Genomic DNA, 19,023 nt, shown 5'->3' with positions numbered 1-19,023 from the left:
CGCGAGCATTTTTATTAATTTAGTGGTTTACCCATAGAATTTAAGAATTTTTAGATTTTTAGAATTTTTAGATTTTTGTTTTTTCAGTTATTATATATGTACATATTGTATTTTACTTATTTTTAGATGTTGGTGTGATATCCGTATGAACTTTTTACCGACATATTAAAATGTAGATGTAGATGTGTTCAATCCAATTGTGTAGCAGCTAACGTAAGATTGTAACTCTATTAGTCCCCTAGTGTAGCTTGGGTGTATGGCGCATGTTGTATTCAAAATCCGTCTTGTTATGTTTCTTCATTTTAAATTTATCAGTATTTTCAATGTTTTTCTACCAATCCATAGAATGTATTACAAGGAGTTTTTCTTTGATTTGATGAGAATTTTATGTACCAGAAAAGGTGACTTGACATAGCGTGTCGTGAGATTTCGATTATTTCGGTACTTCCTCGGTTTTCCTTCTTTTGAGTGCAGAACCTAAAAGGAAGTCGTTTACATCCTAATATGCCTTAGATTTAAAAGAATGAAATATTTTCAGTGCGTTGATTCCTTGTCTTCTCTTTCGCGGTCATTTGCGGTGATTTTTTCCTCTCAGAAAGTCGTCTGTTTAATGTCACTATATCTTAGTCATCAATTTTATAGACACACCTTTCGTGCCAAGAATTCTAATGCGCTGAGCAGACGGGATTAGAGTAATCGGCAAATTTGCACAAAAAAAAATGCGAATATAGCCCCTGTAGGATGATTCAATTAAAAGTGTTGCAAACGGTGAAATATTATAAGGAAGTGCTCAAAAAGTCTAAAAATAGGGCGAATATTTTGGAAGAGAATTATAACATAAATAGCCTACAAAAATACTTATTTAAAAGTATACGAGCTTAAAAGCAGTTTTTGAAAAAGTATCCGAAAAAGAGGAGTAGTTGTCACTTTTTGTTGACCTCTTGTTCAGTGGGCGGGGATGTTTTTTTGCTAACTTCTATCCAAATCACTTTAAATTGTCGAGACAGACCACCCAGGCGGCAAATTCGAGTTGATTTATTCTAATTCCTTTGTTTTTAAGGCCGCGCGCGCGAACAGTGACTTGTAGCAAATGTTATGTGGCAAAATCGCTAAGCAATTTTCAGTGATCTTTTTCAAAACCAATTTTCATGATTGTGGTTTGGTTCAGAAATTGGCTTTTCTAAACCACAAAAGGGCATAGTTTTCATTCTGGGTCAAACCCTTTCCGTCGATGCTTCCAGTCTATTTACGAATAATGGAAGAATAATTGTCAAAAAACAAAACGCTTCCTTTTCCAAACAAGATTCGCAGCATGTGAAGTTTAAGCACTGGGGGTTTGATCTCAGGAAGGAAATTGCCACTTGTTACTCATGTCTTGGACGTAACTTTTGTTTTGAGATTTCTGCTTGGGGAACTTTGTTGCGGAAACGTCGATGTATACAAAACTGAAAACATGATCTGATGTCGCATTTCCGGAAGAGGCGGTTTTTAGGGCATTGGTAAGACTATACGTTTAAATGTATCGCTTTTTAAACAGCGTATGCACGCTTATAGCTTATTTAAGTAACTGAAACCCGTCTGACTTCTAGGCACTAGGCTAATGAAAGAGCTGAAATAGGAAACACTCAACGACAGACATTTGTAGGTAAGGCTGGATTTTTTTATTCAAACCCTTACGTACTGGTAAATATTCGGTTTCTTTCTCATAACAAAAGTTGAAAGGCACGCGACTTCGAAGTTTGGAATATTACTTCGACCTCTACTTCCCCGGGCTAGCTGGTTTTCTCATTCGAAATTCCGTTTTTACACTTAACTCGGTTGTAAATTTGTTTCATTCCGTTCTTTTGTTTCGGGTCGAGCCTTTAAACAGACAATTGCAGTGTTAAACAATTACTTTTGCATTGTAATTTTACAATCGTTTATTGAGATGAACTTTTGACATGACATGTAGCCGTTTTAGTATTACAACACACTTGTAGGTCCAATAGCGCAATGTATGCCTGATTCGTGCCGATTCTTTGCGAGCAAACAAAATGATTCGACGTGTTATTTTCTGTTGACATAGCCACCATTTAGGGTCGTAATATCCGATGCTTCATTAATAGGGCAACATTAACAGGGACAAAAAGTGATCGCGGATAATAACAGTTATTTTCCTCGCGTAGCTACGCAAGGTTTTTGCAATCGCCCTCCTACATAGAAACAGATAAAATATAAAAATGTTTCAAGCGGTAAACCGTCCAATAACTTTTTTTTAAGGGTGATGCTTGGTCAGTTATGTTATTACTTTGTTTATGATATGTATAACTTTGCTTTTCGATATCTAGTGCATGAAGTTGTTTTAAATGTTTTCTGCAAGTGAAACCGCAAAGTGTACGGAAGTTTATGCACGCGAGTAATTTATTTCCCATGCTAATGTACCGCAAATCGCTAAATCCTTTAATGGACACTTTCTCAGTTTTTAGCTGCGCGAAAAAAAAGTCTAAATCGCTGAAGCTTAAGGGACACTTTCTGCGAATTAACTTTTGAAGGCAACCCAAATCACCGAAGCTCTTACGATGTCTCAAGTCTATAATTAAGGGGGCACTCGCCTCGTGCAGTATAAAACTGTTAGAATTGCCAGTGTTTTTATGAATTTCTCAGATGATTTTGTCTGTCATGATATACAGACAAGTTCTGTTCAATTTCTTATCTTTTGCTAGTTTAATGCTGCAAAACACACAACGTAGCCTAGCTAAAATGTTTAATGAATGAAGAATTTTTCCGCATGACTGCTTTGTGTTTTCCCTTGAACGTTGCTGCATATCTTGTGTATATATCTATGTTATCCACCTGACAGCAATGCCATAAGTGTTTGCAATTACTGATTGACGGAGAGCCGAAAAGTGTCAAAAAGTTTTCTAAACAACTTCCTTTTCGGACATTTTTAGTGCCTTCGATATTTCCGGTTGCTTTTCAGATTTCGCAACTTGCGTGCGCTTCTAAAGGCATTTTAAAGGCATTTTTGTGAACTATTAGTGGAATGTACTGTTGTTTTTGCATAATTTGTTCATTAATATAAACTCAATTGTTGGATTCTTTCATAAATTAGCAACTCTGAATAGTACATTTTACCACCGTTTATGCCTTTAGACTGGAAGCCGATTTCATGCGAGTAACCAAGCACAGACAAAAAGGCGGGAAATATTGCGTAAAGAGATTGCGACCCCTCCTATTGGCTCAAGCATGTTGTACGATGTCAGACACTTAGTCAGTCACTAAGCGAAAGAGTCTTTAATGTAAGGACATGTTTCCCATTAAGTTCTTCGCAGAACAACGTGGCGTTTTCGAAAACCATTTCAGTGCTCCGAAGAAACCAGTTTTAAGCCAATCAGCTGCCCAGCACAGTTTGATTTTCGTACTTTATAAATTGCTGATTTTGGTTGGTTTCTCTTGTTGTTCGACGAAAAAAATCTAAGTTATGCTTCGTCGGCGGAAATGTAAACTAAAAGCACTTAGTTTATTATCAAGTCGCTGTTGATTTAGTAAATAAATACCTGCTGTTTAAGAAAGTTGCGGGCATTACTTTTGCATTTGAGCAAATTTAGGGATTACAAATTCGTTCCGATCAAATAAGGCACGAAAAATGGCACGAAAAATTTTGCACAAAACATGACCTTTATTATTTTGTTCAAAGCGAAGGTCAGTTTGGCCACATTGATAATTATGAACTAAGTGAAAACCAAGTTAACGTCGCATCAAGCGAGAGCTAGAGAAAGTTCGCACTCTCATACCAGCTTTCAACGCCTCCTACACGCACATTAATATCGAATTTGATTCTCCGCAATTTTTTATGAGAATCGACGAGAGTTTTCTCTTGACTGTTAAATCATGCCAACTCGGGGGGAAGACTCCCATGTGAAAGGGACGGGGGATTCTTGTCCTCTCGCTTGCTTTGACATAAAAAAAGGCGTGATACCTACCGTGTACGCTTTCTAGTTCTAGATCGATCGGGCGTGAAAAATGGTCTCTTTTATGGGAAAAAAGAGGCTTGAGTTGGCACTTGTGATGATGCCCAACTCTCATCCCCAGGCCCTAGCTCTCGTCGTCTCGCGCGACCTTTGGTCTGGGAGGCGACGACGTTTTTAAATTACATGCCGACAAATTACTCATTCTGTTGTTGCGGGCTCTTTGATTGGCTTAAAAGTTTGGAAAACCACAACCAGATGGATATCACGACGTCTTTAACACTGAAGTTTCATGGTACCGTCACGCGTTTCGCAATTTTAGATATTAGCCGAAAGTTGCATCGTATTTTTCTTGGGAAGTTGTAGAAGTATTTACTCTTTACCATCGTAACAGAAAACGTTCAAGCTCAAAGCATATTACCTTATCAAAATGCTATTACAGCCGGCGGAAAAACGTTCCCTAGACACAGACTTAAAGTGATCCGACAACTGATTGCTCCCACGTCACCGTCTATGCTCTAGATTCTGACGCAGATTCGAGGGAGGGGACATCTTGAAGCGGACACTAATTCGCGACGTATCATTGTTTGGCTAAAAGCGAAATAATTGAACGGCGATTAATCCGGCTAATCGGCGTGGGACGTACAGTTGAAGTACTTGACTTTACTAATTGGACAGCTTCTCAATTTTCAATTATGAGCCAGACTGCGCAGAAAGTTGGGAACGCGTTTTGCACATTTATATATCCAGTGCCTGAACACTCCCTCGTCAGTTTCGCCTTCTCGGTTTCGTCTTAAAGTTCCTGTTGGTAGCATTTAAAGAAGCCCGGTAAGTATTTTCTTCTCTTGTTTCTCGCAAGAGTTTCATTCATGACTGTCACTTCCTTAATGTCAGTATTACGCATTTGCTTGCATGGTATATATATTTTTTCTGTGGGCAAAAACTCTTTCTTTCATTAGGGTCTTAATGGGGTACATCTTATATCTATATGAGAAACGAGAAGGTTTTTGTTTTGTTTGTTTTTGTTTTTTACTGATAGATGCGATATCAATAGCTTATAGCTGGAATCTTGAAATTATGGCTATAAATGTGTTAACCCTTAGCTGAGAAATGGCCGAAATTTAACTTGGCAGCTAACAGTTTTAAAAACCGAACATCCCTGTTCGTTCAACTAGTTAAGTGTGTTATCTGTGTGCATTTTATTTCTTTTTTACAAGTCGCATCCCGGCTATTTCACGAGCAGTTAGCTATCTTTATGGTTGAACGGAAAGTTTTTAACTCTTCGTTTTTTTTTTGTCAGAAAGAATTTTCATCTGGTAAACAAACCGTCACTAGTCAAAACTGTTTTTTTTTTTGTTCCTTTTTTAATGTACCAAGAATTGTGTTAGAATTTACTAGTCCTTAACTGCCAAATCGCAAGTCAAAATTTAAAGAAGTAATGAAAAATCCTCTAACGAGTTTGTTACGGTTTTTGTACCAAAACTATTTCCTGTGCATGGAAGCGTGAAACAGTCTTAACTTTTTACTAGAACTTTCCGTTAAGTCAATTTTTGTTTTCAAGACCACTGCTATCTTTTGATAGGTAGTCATCCATAAAGATTGAAGTATTGAGGCCTTAGAGATAATCTTCTTAACTGCACCAAAGATTAACTTCTTTGCAATAGTATCGAATCGCACAACAATTTTTTTCTTTGCCACTGTAGTTATTCAGTACGACCGGAGATGCCAGACTTTTTGACGTGAATAAACTAACAGGAACATAATGAATTCCCCAGGGGGTGGGAGGGGGGGTACTCGGGGTTTCAACTGACGGGGATGATCGAACGGGAGCAAAAATCAAGACCCCCCAAAAAATCCGTGGGACCTATTTCCGTTTAAATCACACACAGTTTTCAGTACGCACTGGTTGCACTCATTGCCCGGCGGTATCAGTAGCTCTCGTAAGCTTCAATCTTTGACAAAAGTATTGACACATTGACTTCGCTCCGTTTTATGACTACCACTAGTTTAAAATTCTGACTCTCTGCTAAAATCCCCTCCCCCTTCCAATGTTGTAAAATGGTAGCAAAGGACTCTTAGAAACAAACTACAACATTGATTGGGGGGAGGGGGTGGAAAGGTGGGGCAAAGGATGAAATTGGTCCATATAACAAAAAAAAAGGGCGTAAATTGACAATGTGTCAACACTTTTGTCAATGATTGTTGTTATGCTACTGGTCTTCCAGAGTGACTTACTATTGCCTTTGTTGCCAGGGCATTGTTCCCCGCGCATTGTTCCGTCTTGTCCCGGGTTGTTTGTTCTATTGTTTTCTTGAATGGTAGCTGGCCATTCAAGTGAGACTTTGCAAAGCTGCTACAAAACCTATTGCCATACTGCAGACATCTACCTACAAAGACTTGGCTGCGATGGAGTAATTCGCGGGGCCACGTGTCGCGTTTTAACGAAAATCGACGTTTGTATTGAACATTTTCTGTACTTAAAAAAAGGCTTTTGAGACAGACATACAGTTCAAAGAAAACGAACATTTCGATTATTACGCCGGTTTTTCGATACCCCAGATAATCGTTAATAAGCCATGGGTTTACTTTTGTTGAAATTATTATTTTTTTCGTTGAGTTTATTTTCGGATGAGTTTATTTTCGATGGATTTATTTTTGGATGGGTTTATTTTCCGTGAGAATTTCGCGTTTCCAAATACTTTGAAGGTACTTAAAGAAAATTTTACCTATACATACGAATACTGCATGTTAAAACTCTTTAAACAAGAAAAACAAGTTCTAAAATAATTCTAAGTTGAACATCAAAATTGTCTGAAATATCGTAATGGCATACAGTATACCCAAGCAACCCTAGCAGAAGGGGGCCTTGTAATTTAAAAAAATATTGTTTCTTTAAGAGCTAAGACTAAATGTAAATACTTATAAATAAAAGTCCATTAGCTAATATTCGGCGAGGGCCTTTTATTGGAAGTATTTTTTTTGCGTCTAGTATAAGATTTGTGAGACTTATTTTAGGAATTTTTACGAGCCAAATTTTTCGGAGCCATTTTCGAGCTAGAATTTTACAGTCTTTCGTTTGTCAAAATTTGTCTGTGATTTTTAGATATTGTTAAGTTGTGGAATCTTGTTTCTTTTTTTTCCGGGTTGGTTGCCAGTTGCCGGAACTAGATCTGCTGAAGACTGTTTAAATAATGGAAATTTATGCCAAAATCAGCAACCGTCTAAGAGAGATGGCGTCTTCCATTTATAATTCGGTTTCCGGTTATTGTTTTCGCTTGGGGAGACTGGAAACGAGACAATTCGTACCAACCACGGAATGAAAGGGCAACCTTCCACAATTTCCGAACTTATTTCCGCGGAAACATATTCCCTTTTTTTTTCTTTCCAACCGATAACTACCGGGATTTTTTGGTTTAATGCTAGGTATCCCTAGGTTTTCCATCGTCTTTTCAAGAGGCTGTTGGCTTTTTTTTGTAAGAGTTCTGAAAGTTCATTATCTAAGCGTTGGTCAGGTTGAGTCGAAAGAAAATTGTAGCTAATCATGTAGTTTTTTCCCCATGCCCTTCAAAAATAGCCAGCGTAACAAAAGCGATTCTGCGGATGAAAAAATTCTTTGAATTTTTTCCAGTGTTACGTATCAATCAATGATTTTTTTTCTATTAGTTTTCTATAACTGTGAGCCTTAGGTGTCGTGCACACGAATGCCTTTTTGTCGACACATTTACCTCGATGCGTTGATGACTGGTTGATGCCTTTTTTGCCTATCGTCCAGAATGATACAATCGAAAACGTTCATCGAAAACTCATCCATTTAAAAACGCCGTACATATGTAGAGACGTTTACAAAGACAAAGAGCGCTCCGTCGTAAACAGTGAAAACGGCGGTTTTGTAAACGCTACTTTTTCAATCGTGTCTTTGTGATCGATAGGCGATAAACACATCTACAAAACTGCTTTAGGGGCCTTACAAAAAAGTCTCTATGTGTTTTCAATAAGACTATATGGTTCTGTATGAGAGCTACAAGTAGCCTTTCAAATCTCTCTCTTCGCCTTCGTAAGAAACGTCGGGAAATAGTTTTGCTTTACGACCTTAGCACTCACACTCACACACTCATCCTCTTCGCTCCTCTAACTGGAGCATAAGGCTACCCAGAAACGTCCTCCATCCTTCACGGTCTTTTGCTCGCTGTTCCACCTCATCCAGCTAGTCCACCCAGGTCTTTACGCTCACCTTCCACTGTTCTTCTCCACGAAATACCTTAGCACTACGCGACAGATAATTATAATCTCAAAATAACAAAAGCCAAAGCAACAATCATTTTGAATTAAAAACAAATATTAAACCGAGAACTCGGGAAAAAGCGGGTTTCTTGCTTAAGTGACGGAATGTTTCTAAAATATTTAATAGTCGGTTCCGATATTTTTAAGACAATAAGTTCTATTGAAAAGTTGAATTGAAAAGTGCCTTTGAGTTGTGTACCGCTCTCACCGAACAAAGCTCAATCGCGGCGAACTATTTTGCGAAACAAACAATCGTTGACCGCCCAGTGTTTTGTGGCGCAAATTAACTCATTTTTCTCTATTAAGGGCCTTTTAGCTAATAAGCTTACGTATTAATGGCTTGTAGAATTGCTATTGAAAGAATTTCGTTTGAAAAGTGCGCCTAATTTTGATTATATCATGATTGTAGGAAACTTCGTTTTCGGATCCTCGTTTGTTTCAAACTCGATGAATTTTTAGCTCATTTTTGTGCAATGTCTAGAAGAATAGATTTTATTGGTAAGGACGATTTTAGAAAAGATTTAAGCTCCTTTTATGTAGCTGTCGACAAGTTCTATTCTTTGAACGTCTTAAGCGGCAGTACAACTTGAACTTTGCATTTTCAGCGATGCGGCGAGGAAATGTGATTTTGTTGTTTCAGTATACAGGTATATAGAAGAAGAAAAAAACCGTTGAATAAGAGGATTTAGCTCTTTATGTTCTGTTGCGAAATAATAAGTCATGATGCTACGCAATTCCGACTTGCATTGTCTCGGTAACATTATGAGATCGCTGACGTATATCTTTTCTCACTGGTTTATAATTCATCGTAATGCACGCACGTGCAGTGTTGATATCATAAAATATATTGCCTTGACATCTCACCATCTGTTGTCTCTCAATTTCCAATTACTATTACCAAACGTTTGGTTACATGATGTAACATTTTTCCGCTCTAATATTGCCAAGTCCCCCATCGTTTATCATTAGCCGTTTGGCAAATTTTCAGTCTAAAACTATCTTAACAATGAAATTCTATGATGTAAGGTCGCCAGTTTCCCATTTCAGATAAGGTTGCCTTTTGAGAAGTAAGCTATTAGAGTAACAACGAAACATCGCTTATTTCTAACAAGAACGTTTCAAGAAGCTAAGAAATAAATACCGATATAGAGACATGTAGCCTACATAGAAACCCCTCTAAATGACAATTCCCCCCCCCCCCCCCTAACCTCACTCTTTACCCTAGCGCGGCCTTCTGATGGCGAGAATCCGTATTGAAATGAAGAGTTAATAGTAAATGACTTTCTTTTTTAAGTGAGCATTAAACCAGAACCATGTAAACTGACGTTATAGCAAGGTCTTCGTATCATAAAGGAATTTTCACTGATACCGGTCTCGAAATAGACCTTGTTAAAATATCACTACTTATTCTTAAGTATGCGGTTTTCCGCACAAAGGCAAGCTTCTACGCATTTAAATGTCAGGCAATTTCGTTGCGCGTGAATCACCAAGTGAAAAGAACAGGAGAAGTAATTTTTTTTGTAGAAAATGATTTTATAAGAAGTACGTCACAATCGGACTGAATATGAGAAAACGTGCGCAAGCAAATATTCCAGCTTCGATAAAAGAGACTCCGCTAAGTCGTCATCTGTAAAATAAATATGTCAAATATCGCTACTTTGCCGTCTATTGTTTGCCCTTTCGGCAAGTTAAGAATGTAATATTATTAACAGTCAGGAGTATCACGAGCTCAATTAGCTAGATCATTTTTCGCGCGGCTCTTTCAGGTCTCTTTTAGACAACGTTGCAAAAATGCCGCTCATTCAGCAAACAATAACAATGCCACAGCATCACGCCTTCCTTAAGAAAACTTTGCGGGAGAAGTGTTGACGATTCTTTTCCTAATACAAACACTGTAAACTGAAAATAGATCGTTGATGACCTTTTGAGAGAACTTTTTTTCAATCTTCCTTTGCGGAAAATTCCTCGTAAACCGCCGGTTTGATATACAGTGCACGCGTACCGCATACTGCGTCGCTTTTCAACACCATTTATTGCGAATTTTTTGCGCAGTGGGCGTGATATGGTCGAACGTTGTATTTCCGGGGCAGAGTTTACAGCTATTGCTGAGAGAGCGGGAATCTATTCTATTCTCTTTCCTCTTAAACTTAGCGCACCCACAGTCAGAGAATGAAAAGTAATTGAAATTTCCTTGTCGGCTTTCTTTCTTCAGTTACGAAATATATGCGTGTCGCTTAATAATTCAACTTCATTATTTGAATCTAGTTTGTCAAGATTTCAGAAAAAAGAAAAACGATTAGCAGTCACTCCGACCCAAGTTGACCGCGTATTGCCAAAATAATTAACACCGTGTCAGAGGAAGCCGCGAGCCAATCAACAATTGTGTTATTTAATTTTGTAAAAGGAAAGTTTTTAAGTACCCTGCGCGCTCTGGTATACACTCAGTGGAAACCAGCAATCAGTCGGCAAAGAGTCCAGCGACCTTAGGGACATAGAAAAGTAGCGCTTTCGTCAAGGGCACAGTAGGAACTCGGAATTGTTTATTGTTATTGTTAAGTATAAAGAAAAACTGACCGATTGACCGCTTTTACTAAAACAGTGTTATCTTTGGAAGCGAGCGGAACATGATGAAAAGACCTGTTGGAATGGCGTCTCTGGTGGCAAAACTCTTCTGTGCGTTGTGCGTTTACAGCATCAAGGGCAACTTTGTGCAGGGAAAAGATGGTTTAACACAAGCTTGGGAAACGCGTATCCGTGCGACAGTGGCTTCTCTGCAAAGTAATCCCTGCAGGGGCCTATCGAGAGGATTCCAATGCGATCCCTCCACTTTTGGAAACCTGGATACGCGGACAGTAAGATTGTACACAGCACAAGGCCAAAAAAAGTCAAAATTGAGGGTCGTGCTACCTGAGAAAAAACCTCGGCGCCTGACTTCACACTCGTACCGGAATGACACCTATGATGCTGTATTCGTACTAGATCCTCACCCCGACGCAAACTTTGGCCACGTTGTGTTCATTTTTCTCGTTGACTTCGACGTGAATCGTACCGTCTGTAACAGGAGATTGCACGGAGATCATGTCTTTACTGGTGAGTGGTTTCTAGCCGTTTAATAGTTACACTAACTCCATCGCAAGCATGCGTGACATCGCGCGCGACGCGAGTCGTTCAGAGGCGTTTGCGCCGGTGAAGAAATTGTTATAATTTTGTGTTTTGGTATCGTGCCATTTGCGGGGTTTGATAGCAAGATTTAAATATAGAGTCTTACGACTATCGTTGCGGTCTAGCCGCGGTTTAATAACAGCTTGTTATGAGCAACGGACGTTGATATTGGCATATTGTATCAGCCGCTAAAATTTGTTTTGTGTAGAAAGTTATCGTCATAGACCAGACCAAACAAGGATATACTGAAAACGGCCTTTACACATATGCAGTCAGATATATAGCACATTTATATATCGGCTCTTAGCGTGAATAAAAACATTTTTCTTGAAACTAAATGGAGCTTTTCAATTTTTTTTCCTTTTTTCAGGACGTGATGAGTGTATTAGAAGAGCAGAAAAGAGACATTGCAAAAACTTGCACAATAGGCAAGTCAAATGCGAGATCAACTTCATTCCGCTTGTTTATTCTGAGGACGACGAGACCCAAACACAGCTTCTTGAGTGCCGACAGCGTGTGAAAACATTGTCGTTTGCAAAGTGTGGCGTGCGAGAAGACTTCCGTCTGCCTTGCAGCGACAACTCTGCACGATGTACTTCTGGGTCTGACGGAGCTCGTCCCGTTCCTCCTGACGGATGTACTTATGAGAAATGCGACTACGCAGTGTTGGTCTCCGGTGGCTGGGACCCGTTCACAAGCCGGCCGCACTATCGAAAAAATCTGCACAATGTTTGGAAATTGTTGCACTCCGTTATGCGGTACAAGAGAGACAAAATCATCACTTTCTTTGGGCAGGGCCAAAAAGAAGAACGTAAGTATACACAAGAGTATATTTGTTTGTCTTTTAGGTTATTGTTTATTTTGCGCAAGTGAGTAGATTATTCGGGCGGCATGCCCTCGCCATGGGAAAGCCACTAATTCATTTTGCAGTCGGCAAAATGTTTTGTCAAAGCTTTTTAATGAACGTTGCTTGAATCGCTTTATTATCACAGATCATTCTTTTTGGCCATGCTTAATGAGATTTGCGATGCTGCTAAGTTTAGTTCCTAGTCGCTGTGTCATGGTAGATTTTGTAGCTGACGGATTAGTAATCCTAGAGTAAACTGTTTGATCAGCTAGGTAAAGGTTAGTCAATGGAGTCTCCATCCTCGCTTGCGGAGAAGACCTTTCCACTTTGCCGTCTATGCGCTGGAGATCTGTTTTGCCCACTGTGTTTCGGCGCAGCAGGTCGCTGCTAAGCGGCTCGGTTTAAACCCTTAATGTGTTAAATTGTAAATAGGCGAAGCTGAGCGCGGTAATTATTTTTGAAACCGATACCTTTCACGGTACAATATTCATATCTCAACGAGCGGTTTCATCGCGTTACAGCCAGACGAACAAAAACAATTTCGTTTATTAGAATATGAAAACACTTGGTTTAAGTAGCTTTTAATTGATCCAGAAAAACCCCTTGACGAGCTTTGCGTTTTTCATCTTTACCGCTCTTTGCTTGTCGATCAAATGCGACTTTTTTTTCGTTGTCGCTTTTCCAGTTCTGCTGTTTAGAACTTATCTGTCGTACCGGCGAAAAATTGCGAAACTAAATAACTTCACACATCTTTACAATCAATTCATTAATACTTAAACTGCTCGCATTGTGTGAATTGATCAATCGTTCTTTAGCTTTGAAATCTCGACTCCAGACGCTGAATATTTTTCGGAAAAACTGTGTCTTCAATACTCCAGATCTCCAACAAGGGCTATTTAGAAAGCAATAACTGCTTGTAATATTCCTTCGATGAGGAAGACAATAGGCTGGCAAGACCGTGAAAGCTTTAATTTTCGTTCTTGTAAACCAAGCTGTAAAACAAAACAGAAGCCAATGGGTGGCATTTTTAATAAAACCCTGAAAACAATACATAGGTATTACCTGCTCATGAAAAATACGGTGTTGTAATGAAAAATAGAAATTAAAAACTCTTCTGCTGAGCGCACAGAGGTGATATCAAGCCTTTTTCTTTTGACGCAAAAATAAAATTTATGTGGTGTTTTCTAACAATAAAAAATTTCTTTGCGTTTTGCCGCCATACAAATGAAGCCGCTCATTTCACATCCATCTGTTAAAATTGTTTCGATTCGTTTACAAAATCCTTAAAATTTGTCAGCATGCTTAGGAACTTTCTGGATAATTCCGTTTGCGAGTTCCTTAGCTGGGCGGAATAGCGTCATGCGAGATGTCCGAATAACGGACATTTTCTGAGCGCATTTTTTCGTTTTGACTGGTGTAAAAAAAACTGATTGTTTGCCTGTTGTTTGACTTGGGCTAATAGAGCGCGTGTTATATTATTTTAAGCTTTCGCATTATTTTAAGCTTTCGCTTGACCCCAAAAATAAACAAATTGAATGTAATATAACTTAAATACCGCAACATTAATCCCAGGCTCACGTCCAAACCACTTTTTTAATTTCGGCGAGCTCATGTCATCACAAAAAAATGGGGTATGATTCGTCAAGCCGAAAGATTGATTTTACGTTAATTAGTATTTCACGTACGCAGAGCTGTTCAAAAACCTCACGTATTTGGCGGAAGCATTAGTCATCTCGGTCAATTAATATTCTAGTCACTATTTCTCTTGGGTCGCTGATTTTTTCACTGAGTTTTAATTAAGTAAATTGAGGCGCATGCGGCACCGCCAAGATCTACGAGCACGTACCGATTTAACTGTTTATTAAAAAGTTTAACTTCGTTTAACCAGTTGTTAGACTAGTAAAATGTGATTACTGACAAAAAGTGCCGATTTTATGACGGCCTTTTTGTTAAACTATTTACCCTTCTGTTTTAAAATCTCAAGGTAAACGTAGTAAATTCCGGCTCGCTGACTACGCCAGCTCCAATTCCTCTGAACGCATATGTATAAGACAGTTGATATAAAAGTTTCTTTAATTTTTTGTCAACTTTTTTTGTAACTTTTCTACCATTACACGCACACATTTACACATAAATATTCCATTTGATGTTAAAATATTTAATTATGTACTACCATTGAAGTCATAAAGTAACTAAAGTTGCTAACCTCTTTTATACAATGCATGCCTCTCTCATACTGAACAAATCTTTGGGGTTGCTGATAGCTGAACGAAATATCTGATTTTCCGTTGCGTTGCTTCTCTATTTCCATTAAATCTCTACCCCGGAGGTGAAATATCATTTTTCGGGGTCGAGAAAGATCCTTGTGTATTTTATATCCGCCCTGGGTGATTTTTAGCGAATCCCTGATTCAAGAGGTTTTTTTACGAAGGGTGTTATAGTTGTGTTATCTTTTTATTCATTTTATTTTCAATGCACAGAATAAAACTTGGGAATAATAGTTTACTAAGCTACAAAAAAACCCTGGATCTGATAATAAACCAAGAAGACAACAAGAATGTTAGACTGGGTTACAGTTTTTAGTTAAGGTTTTTGCCTCTAAAACCGGAAGGGAATTATTCAATGTCGGAGCTACTACTCCGCCCGATAATTTGCCTGTTTTATGTCTCGTCCTCTCCCTCCGAAGCAAACAAATTTCCAGTTATTGATCTCTCATTTTCTATCATTAGTTGCCGTACATCAAAGAGACAACTCTTACGCAGTGAACAGCGCAACAGGAGTCAAGGAGTACATCAAGCAGTTGTGCCAATCTAGGACGTGTGCGGACACAGTCACACTATACTTGACCGGCCCTTCCAAAAATGACGGTTCGCTCCTGTTCTGGGATAACGGCAACGGACTCACAGACGATTCCGAACTTTATACGCCAAGACAACTTATGGACGACGTGAAGAACTGCACAGCCAAGCGTCTCTTTATCGTTGCTGACTACAGCTATTCCGGGGCCATGATCAATAAAATAAAAAGCAAAATGAACCGGAATCCTGACCATTTCAGAAATCTTGTGGCTATCTCGTCCACATCGTGGAACGAGTATTCATGGCGAAGCAACTTCACCGACGCGTTTGTCAAGCACAGTGAAGAAGGAATAACTACAAAATGCGTGGCAGACGTTGTCAAGGTAAAAGCATGACTCATGATCGTTAAATTTGTATTTGAGCGTGTAGAATACGCGACGTGCGCGCGAGGACACGCGAAAAATTTCTCAGTGTCCGTGCTGCACGCTCCCGCCCGCACGTTCCACGCAGTTTCGTGGTTTTCCTGTTGGTTTCGCCGGACCGGATCGAAACTAAAAAAGGAAATTTTTGCTTTCGTATTATCATCTCGAAAAAATGCTTGCAGTATAGGCATTTGTCTTTAGTCATCTTCGATCTACAAACTGTTTCTAATTGTATGCAAGCTGAAATTGTTTCTGCGTTATAATTCGCCGTAGAAACTCTCGACTTTTCGTTTGTTAATAATTGATTAACATTTGAGTGTACAGTTTCGTTGTTCTCTTTTCAACATAATTGAATGCAAAAGAGTAAAATTAGTGAAACAAAGGTTCGTTGCGGTGTGATCCAGATTAAACTGAAATAGCTATGCTCGTTTTGCATTTTTTTTTTCAAAAAAGGCCCAAAAATGTTGACTCTAGGATTTGTCCAGTTGACCCTACTACATCTGTGTGGAGAGAGGCACTGTATAAATAAAATTCCTCGGGTACTAATATTCACTTCTGCTATCTTATCAACAGGAGATTAAAAAAGAATTCCAAGCAACCGGCTCTTTATCGATGCCACAAACTGAGACTGGAATCAACTCTAATGCAACCTACACAACGCTTGCTGGAAGGAGATGTAACGAAACGTGGGTCGAGGCGAATGCTGCGAGTCCGTGCCGATTGTTAACAATACCCGAATGGATTCCCAGAAAGGGGAATAAAAACTGAACACGGTTCTTCCAAATAACTGTAAATATGATATTCGGTGTAAAAGCTAAAATCAAATAGAGTAGTAAACCAGACAGGACTTCGGATTTTTTATATATTTATTCCTTTTTTTTTTTCAACAAAAGACTTCGGAATATCAACGTTGAAATACGTCTTGAGGATAATTTGCATGAAATGCGTCAATCGTTGAAAACAGAGCAGATATGAGAATTGTTTTCCGTGTTGAAAATATTTTGCCCCGACGGGCTAATATCGCGGATGAAGTCCTGTGTTGATTAAGCGAAATAGCGCCCGGTTATAAGTGTGTCGTTCAGTAACACTATAATTTTTAATGTAAAAAGTAGAAGAGTTTAATTTTTAAAATGATTAATTACGGAAAAGTAGAGCAGAGTCTTGCATCGTTAAATCTAGTAAGAAAAAGTTAAGTAAATATATTTAGACCAAGGGTTAGCTAAAAATGGCCTGGATTGAAGTTTGTTAAGAAAGGAACATCTTGTAAAAAAACTTGCCACGACTTTGTAACTTGCGTAGGAGGTAGGCTATCCGGTAGCCAAGATAAATGGCCTGCCAAGGCAGAAGAATTGTAAGTATTTAGGCAAGAGCAGCTTCACAAATTTAACACTTAAAACAGCCATCTTGGCTGAGTAATTCAGTGGCTCTCGTGGAATGCTGTTTTGTGTACCTTAGAATAGCGATGATGTTTGTTTTGATATTGAGCTGTTTGAAACACAAAAAACTAATATTTGCGTCAGGAACTATGGTATTTAGAAAGCGTGTTTCACAGCGGAATTTACGCGTGACGAGGCCGCAAAATAATATTGCTAAGCTATCCGAAACGCGGGCAATTTATTTTGTGACAAATCTGGAGACAACTTAAGCAATATTAGAAAAGAACTGTGTATATAAGGCTGGTTCTCATATGATCGCCCCGATCGTCTCTGTCGCCTCTGTCGCTTCAAAAAGTTTGCTTGCTCCAATCACCTCAGACTTTGCTAACGACAGAAGCGACAGAGACGATCGAGACGATCATATGAGAACCAGCCTATAAGATACAAGCGGACGCCTTTGTGCGCACTTTTATAATACAGACACCGCGTATAACTTCGGTTGTGGGATAGGTCATTTGTTCCCGGACGGGTTCATAATGTACTCAATACCGTACTTTAAACCACCTGTGAGCCAGTCGAGAAAAAACAACTTTCAATGTCTTTACTTGCTCCAAACATTGATAATCTAAGTAACCCGTAAATATCGGTAATTATTTTTTCGGTTTTCAAGTACCATTTTACAAAGCCAGTAAAACACTTCTTCTAAAATGGCGGCCGCTTATTTTTTTTTTTTTTTTTTAGTTCTTTTTTGCGAATGAGGATGCGAAATGTTAGTATCGACTTATAGAAAACAGTTACACACCTATGTAGATTCAACAAACTTCTTTTGAATCAAAACCTAGCCTTGATTATTCAAGCTTACTACTGTATTTCTGTTCTGAACCCGAGCTTGAGCTAGCCGAAAAATATATGGTGTTCATTTGGAAGTGCTTGTTAAGATTTGTAAAACGGTACTGAGCTACTTATGTAAAGGATACGGGTCAAACTTATCAGTGATTAAAGTTCCCATGGAGCACAATATAATTACAAGGAGTCCCTATAACTCGTGGATTGTCTAGCTCGTTTTTGTCGCCTCTCGCTTGAGATTTTGTAACGGGTATCTGTTACTGTTTGCATTGTACCACGAAGGGATGTCTGAAGACGATGTAAGCCAGCGTAAACAGTGTAAATATATAAGAATAATAAATGTTTAGTTTGATATCTCGGTAGAAGTCGTTTAATTTCTGTTTCAGTTTTTATGCATGCGCCCCACACTAACAAAACCGTCTAGCACCACTTAAAGAAGCAAGTGCGTTTTGGTGATATTTTATATTTCATGAAGCTGGCAGATCATTATTAAAAAAGATTTTCAGTGATTTATCTTCTTAAGTTTTGACAAAGATCGCACGACAAAGCCTGTTCGACTATGCGTAGCGCTAGAAGTTGATCGATTACATTTTTTTAAAATTTATTTTATGCATTTTTCTCGCACGTCTCTCGCGCGCACTCTCGGAAAAGGATAAGAGAGCTACATGGGCCCTGCTTGCCTGTACGAACTCGTTACGATGGCAGTAAACTTGTAAAGATAAATGAATGTTTAATAATTAAGTGCAATAATAAGAATGAATAATCTTACGGCACTTGACCGTGCCTACGCCACCACAGTACTCGTGATGCCTATTCAGAACTCGATAGCTTGGTCAGCTTGGGCAAATTCCTCTAACCATAGAAATTTTAAACAGTTTTGCTGTTGTACTTTGAATTTAGCCGAAACGTAGGATTTCCCAATTTCCGGGACCCACTAGGAGAGGATTTTGATAATGTAGAATGCCAAATGATAAAATGCCAAATATAGAACTGGCGACAAGTAACAAAGTGCCGAAAATTGGAAACTACAAATCATGTCGGCCAATCTTAACATCCGTTTTAAAATTGTTAAACGGCCAACATTGTCTGTGATAAGATGAAAACCCCACATTCGACTTTTAATTCATGCCTGTCTGATTGAGTGTACTGTGGCACACTGATCAATAAAGGAGTTGTGTAGTCCGAACTGAAAACTGTTAAATGGCCAGAATTGTCTGTGATGAAAGCCCCAGTGTTGACTTTAGTCTATTAGTGTGCCTGTCTGATTTAGTTTTCTTGGCACATCAGAAATGGAGTTGTGTGGTTTCGTTTTCGAGCTAAATTCACTCGAGTTCACTGAATTTA

The 19,023-nt window shown here is 38.7% G+C and overlaps 1 protein-coding gene across 5 annotated transcripts; it reads left to right on the top strand.

The window, feature by feature from the left end:
- Positions 1 to 761: 761 nt before the first annotated feature.
- LOC144660474 (uncharacterized) lies at positions 762 to 18,031 on the top strand. Of its 5 annotated transcripts, XM_078521107.1 has the most exons (6): positions 762 to 1,499; positions 1,590 to 1,645; positions 10,828 to 11,318; positions 11,761 to 12,201; positions 14,967 to 15,418; positions 16,031 to 18,031. In XM_078521107.1, the coding sequence occupies exons 3-6, from the start codon at positions 10,853 to 10,855 to the stop codon at positions 16,223 to 16,225; spliced, it is 1,554 nt and encodes a 517-aa protein (XP_078377233.1). In that variant the 5' UTR covers positions 762 to 1,499; positions 1,590 to 1,645; positions 10,828 to 10,852; the 3' UTR covers positions 16,226 to 18,031. The 5 variants fall into 5 exon arrangements, 4 of the variants coding, with proteins under 4 accessions (XP_078377233.1, XP_078377234.1, XP_078377232.1 ...); XM_078521108.1 differs by having other exon boundaries at positions 762 to 1,645; positions 10,843 to 11,318; XM_078521106.1 differs by having other exon boundaries at positions 763 to 1,645.
- Positions 18,032 to 19,023: the final 992 nt, after the last annotated feature.

The sequence above is a fragment of the Oculina patagonica genome, chromosome 7, assembly GCF_052425735.1.
Source record: "Oculina patagonica isolate OP01 chromosome 7, crgOcupat, whole genome shotgun sequence".
In the NCBI taxonomy this organism is placed as follows: domain Eukaryota; kingdom Metazoa; phylum Cnidaria; class Anthozoa; order Scleractinia; family Oculinidae; genus Oculina; species Oculina patagonica.
Note: the sequence above shows the minus strand (reverse complement) of the source record. Positions and strands in the feature narration are given on the sequence as shown.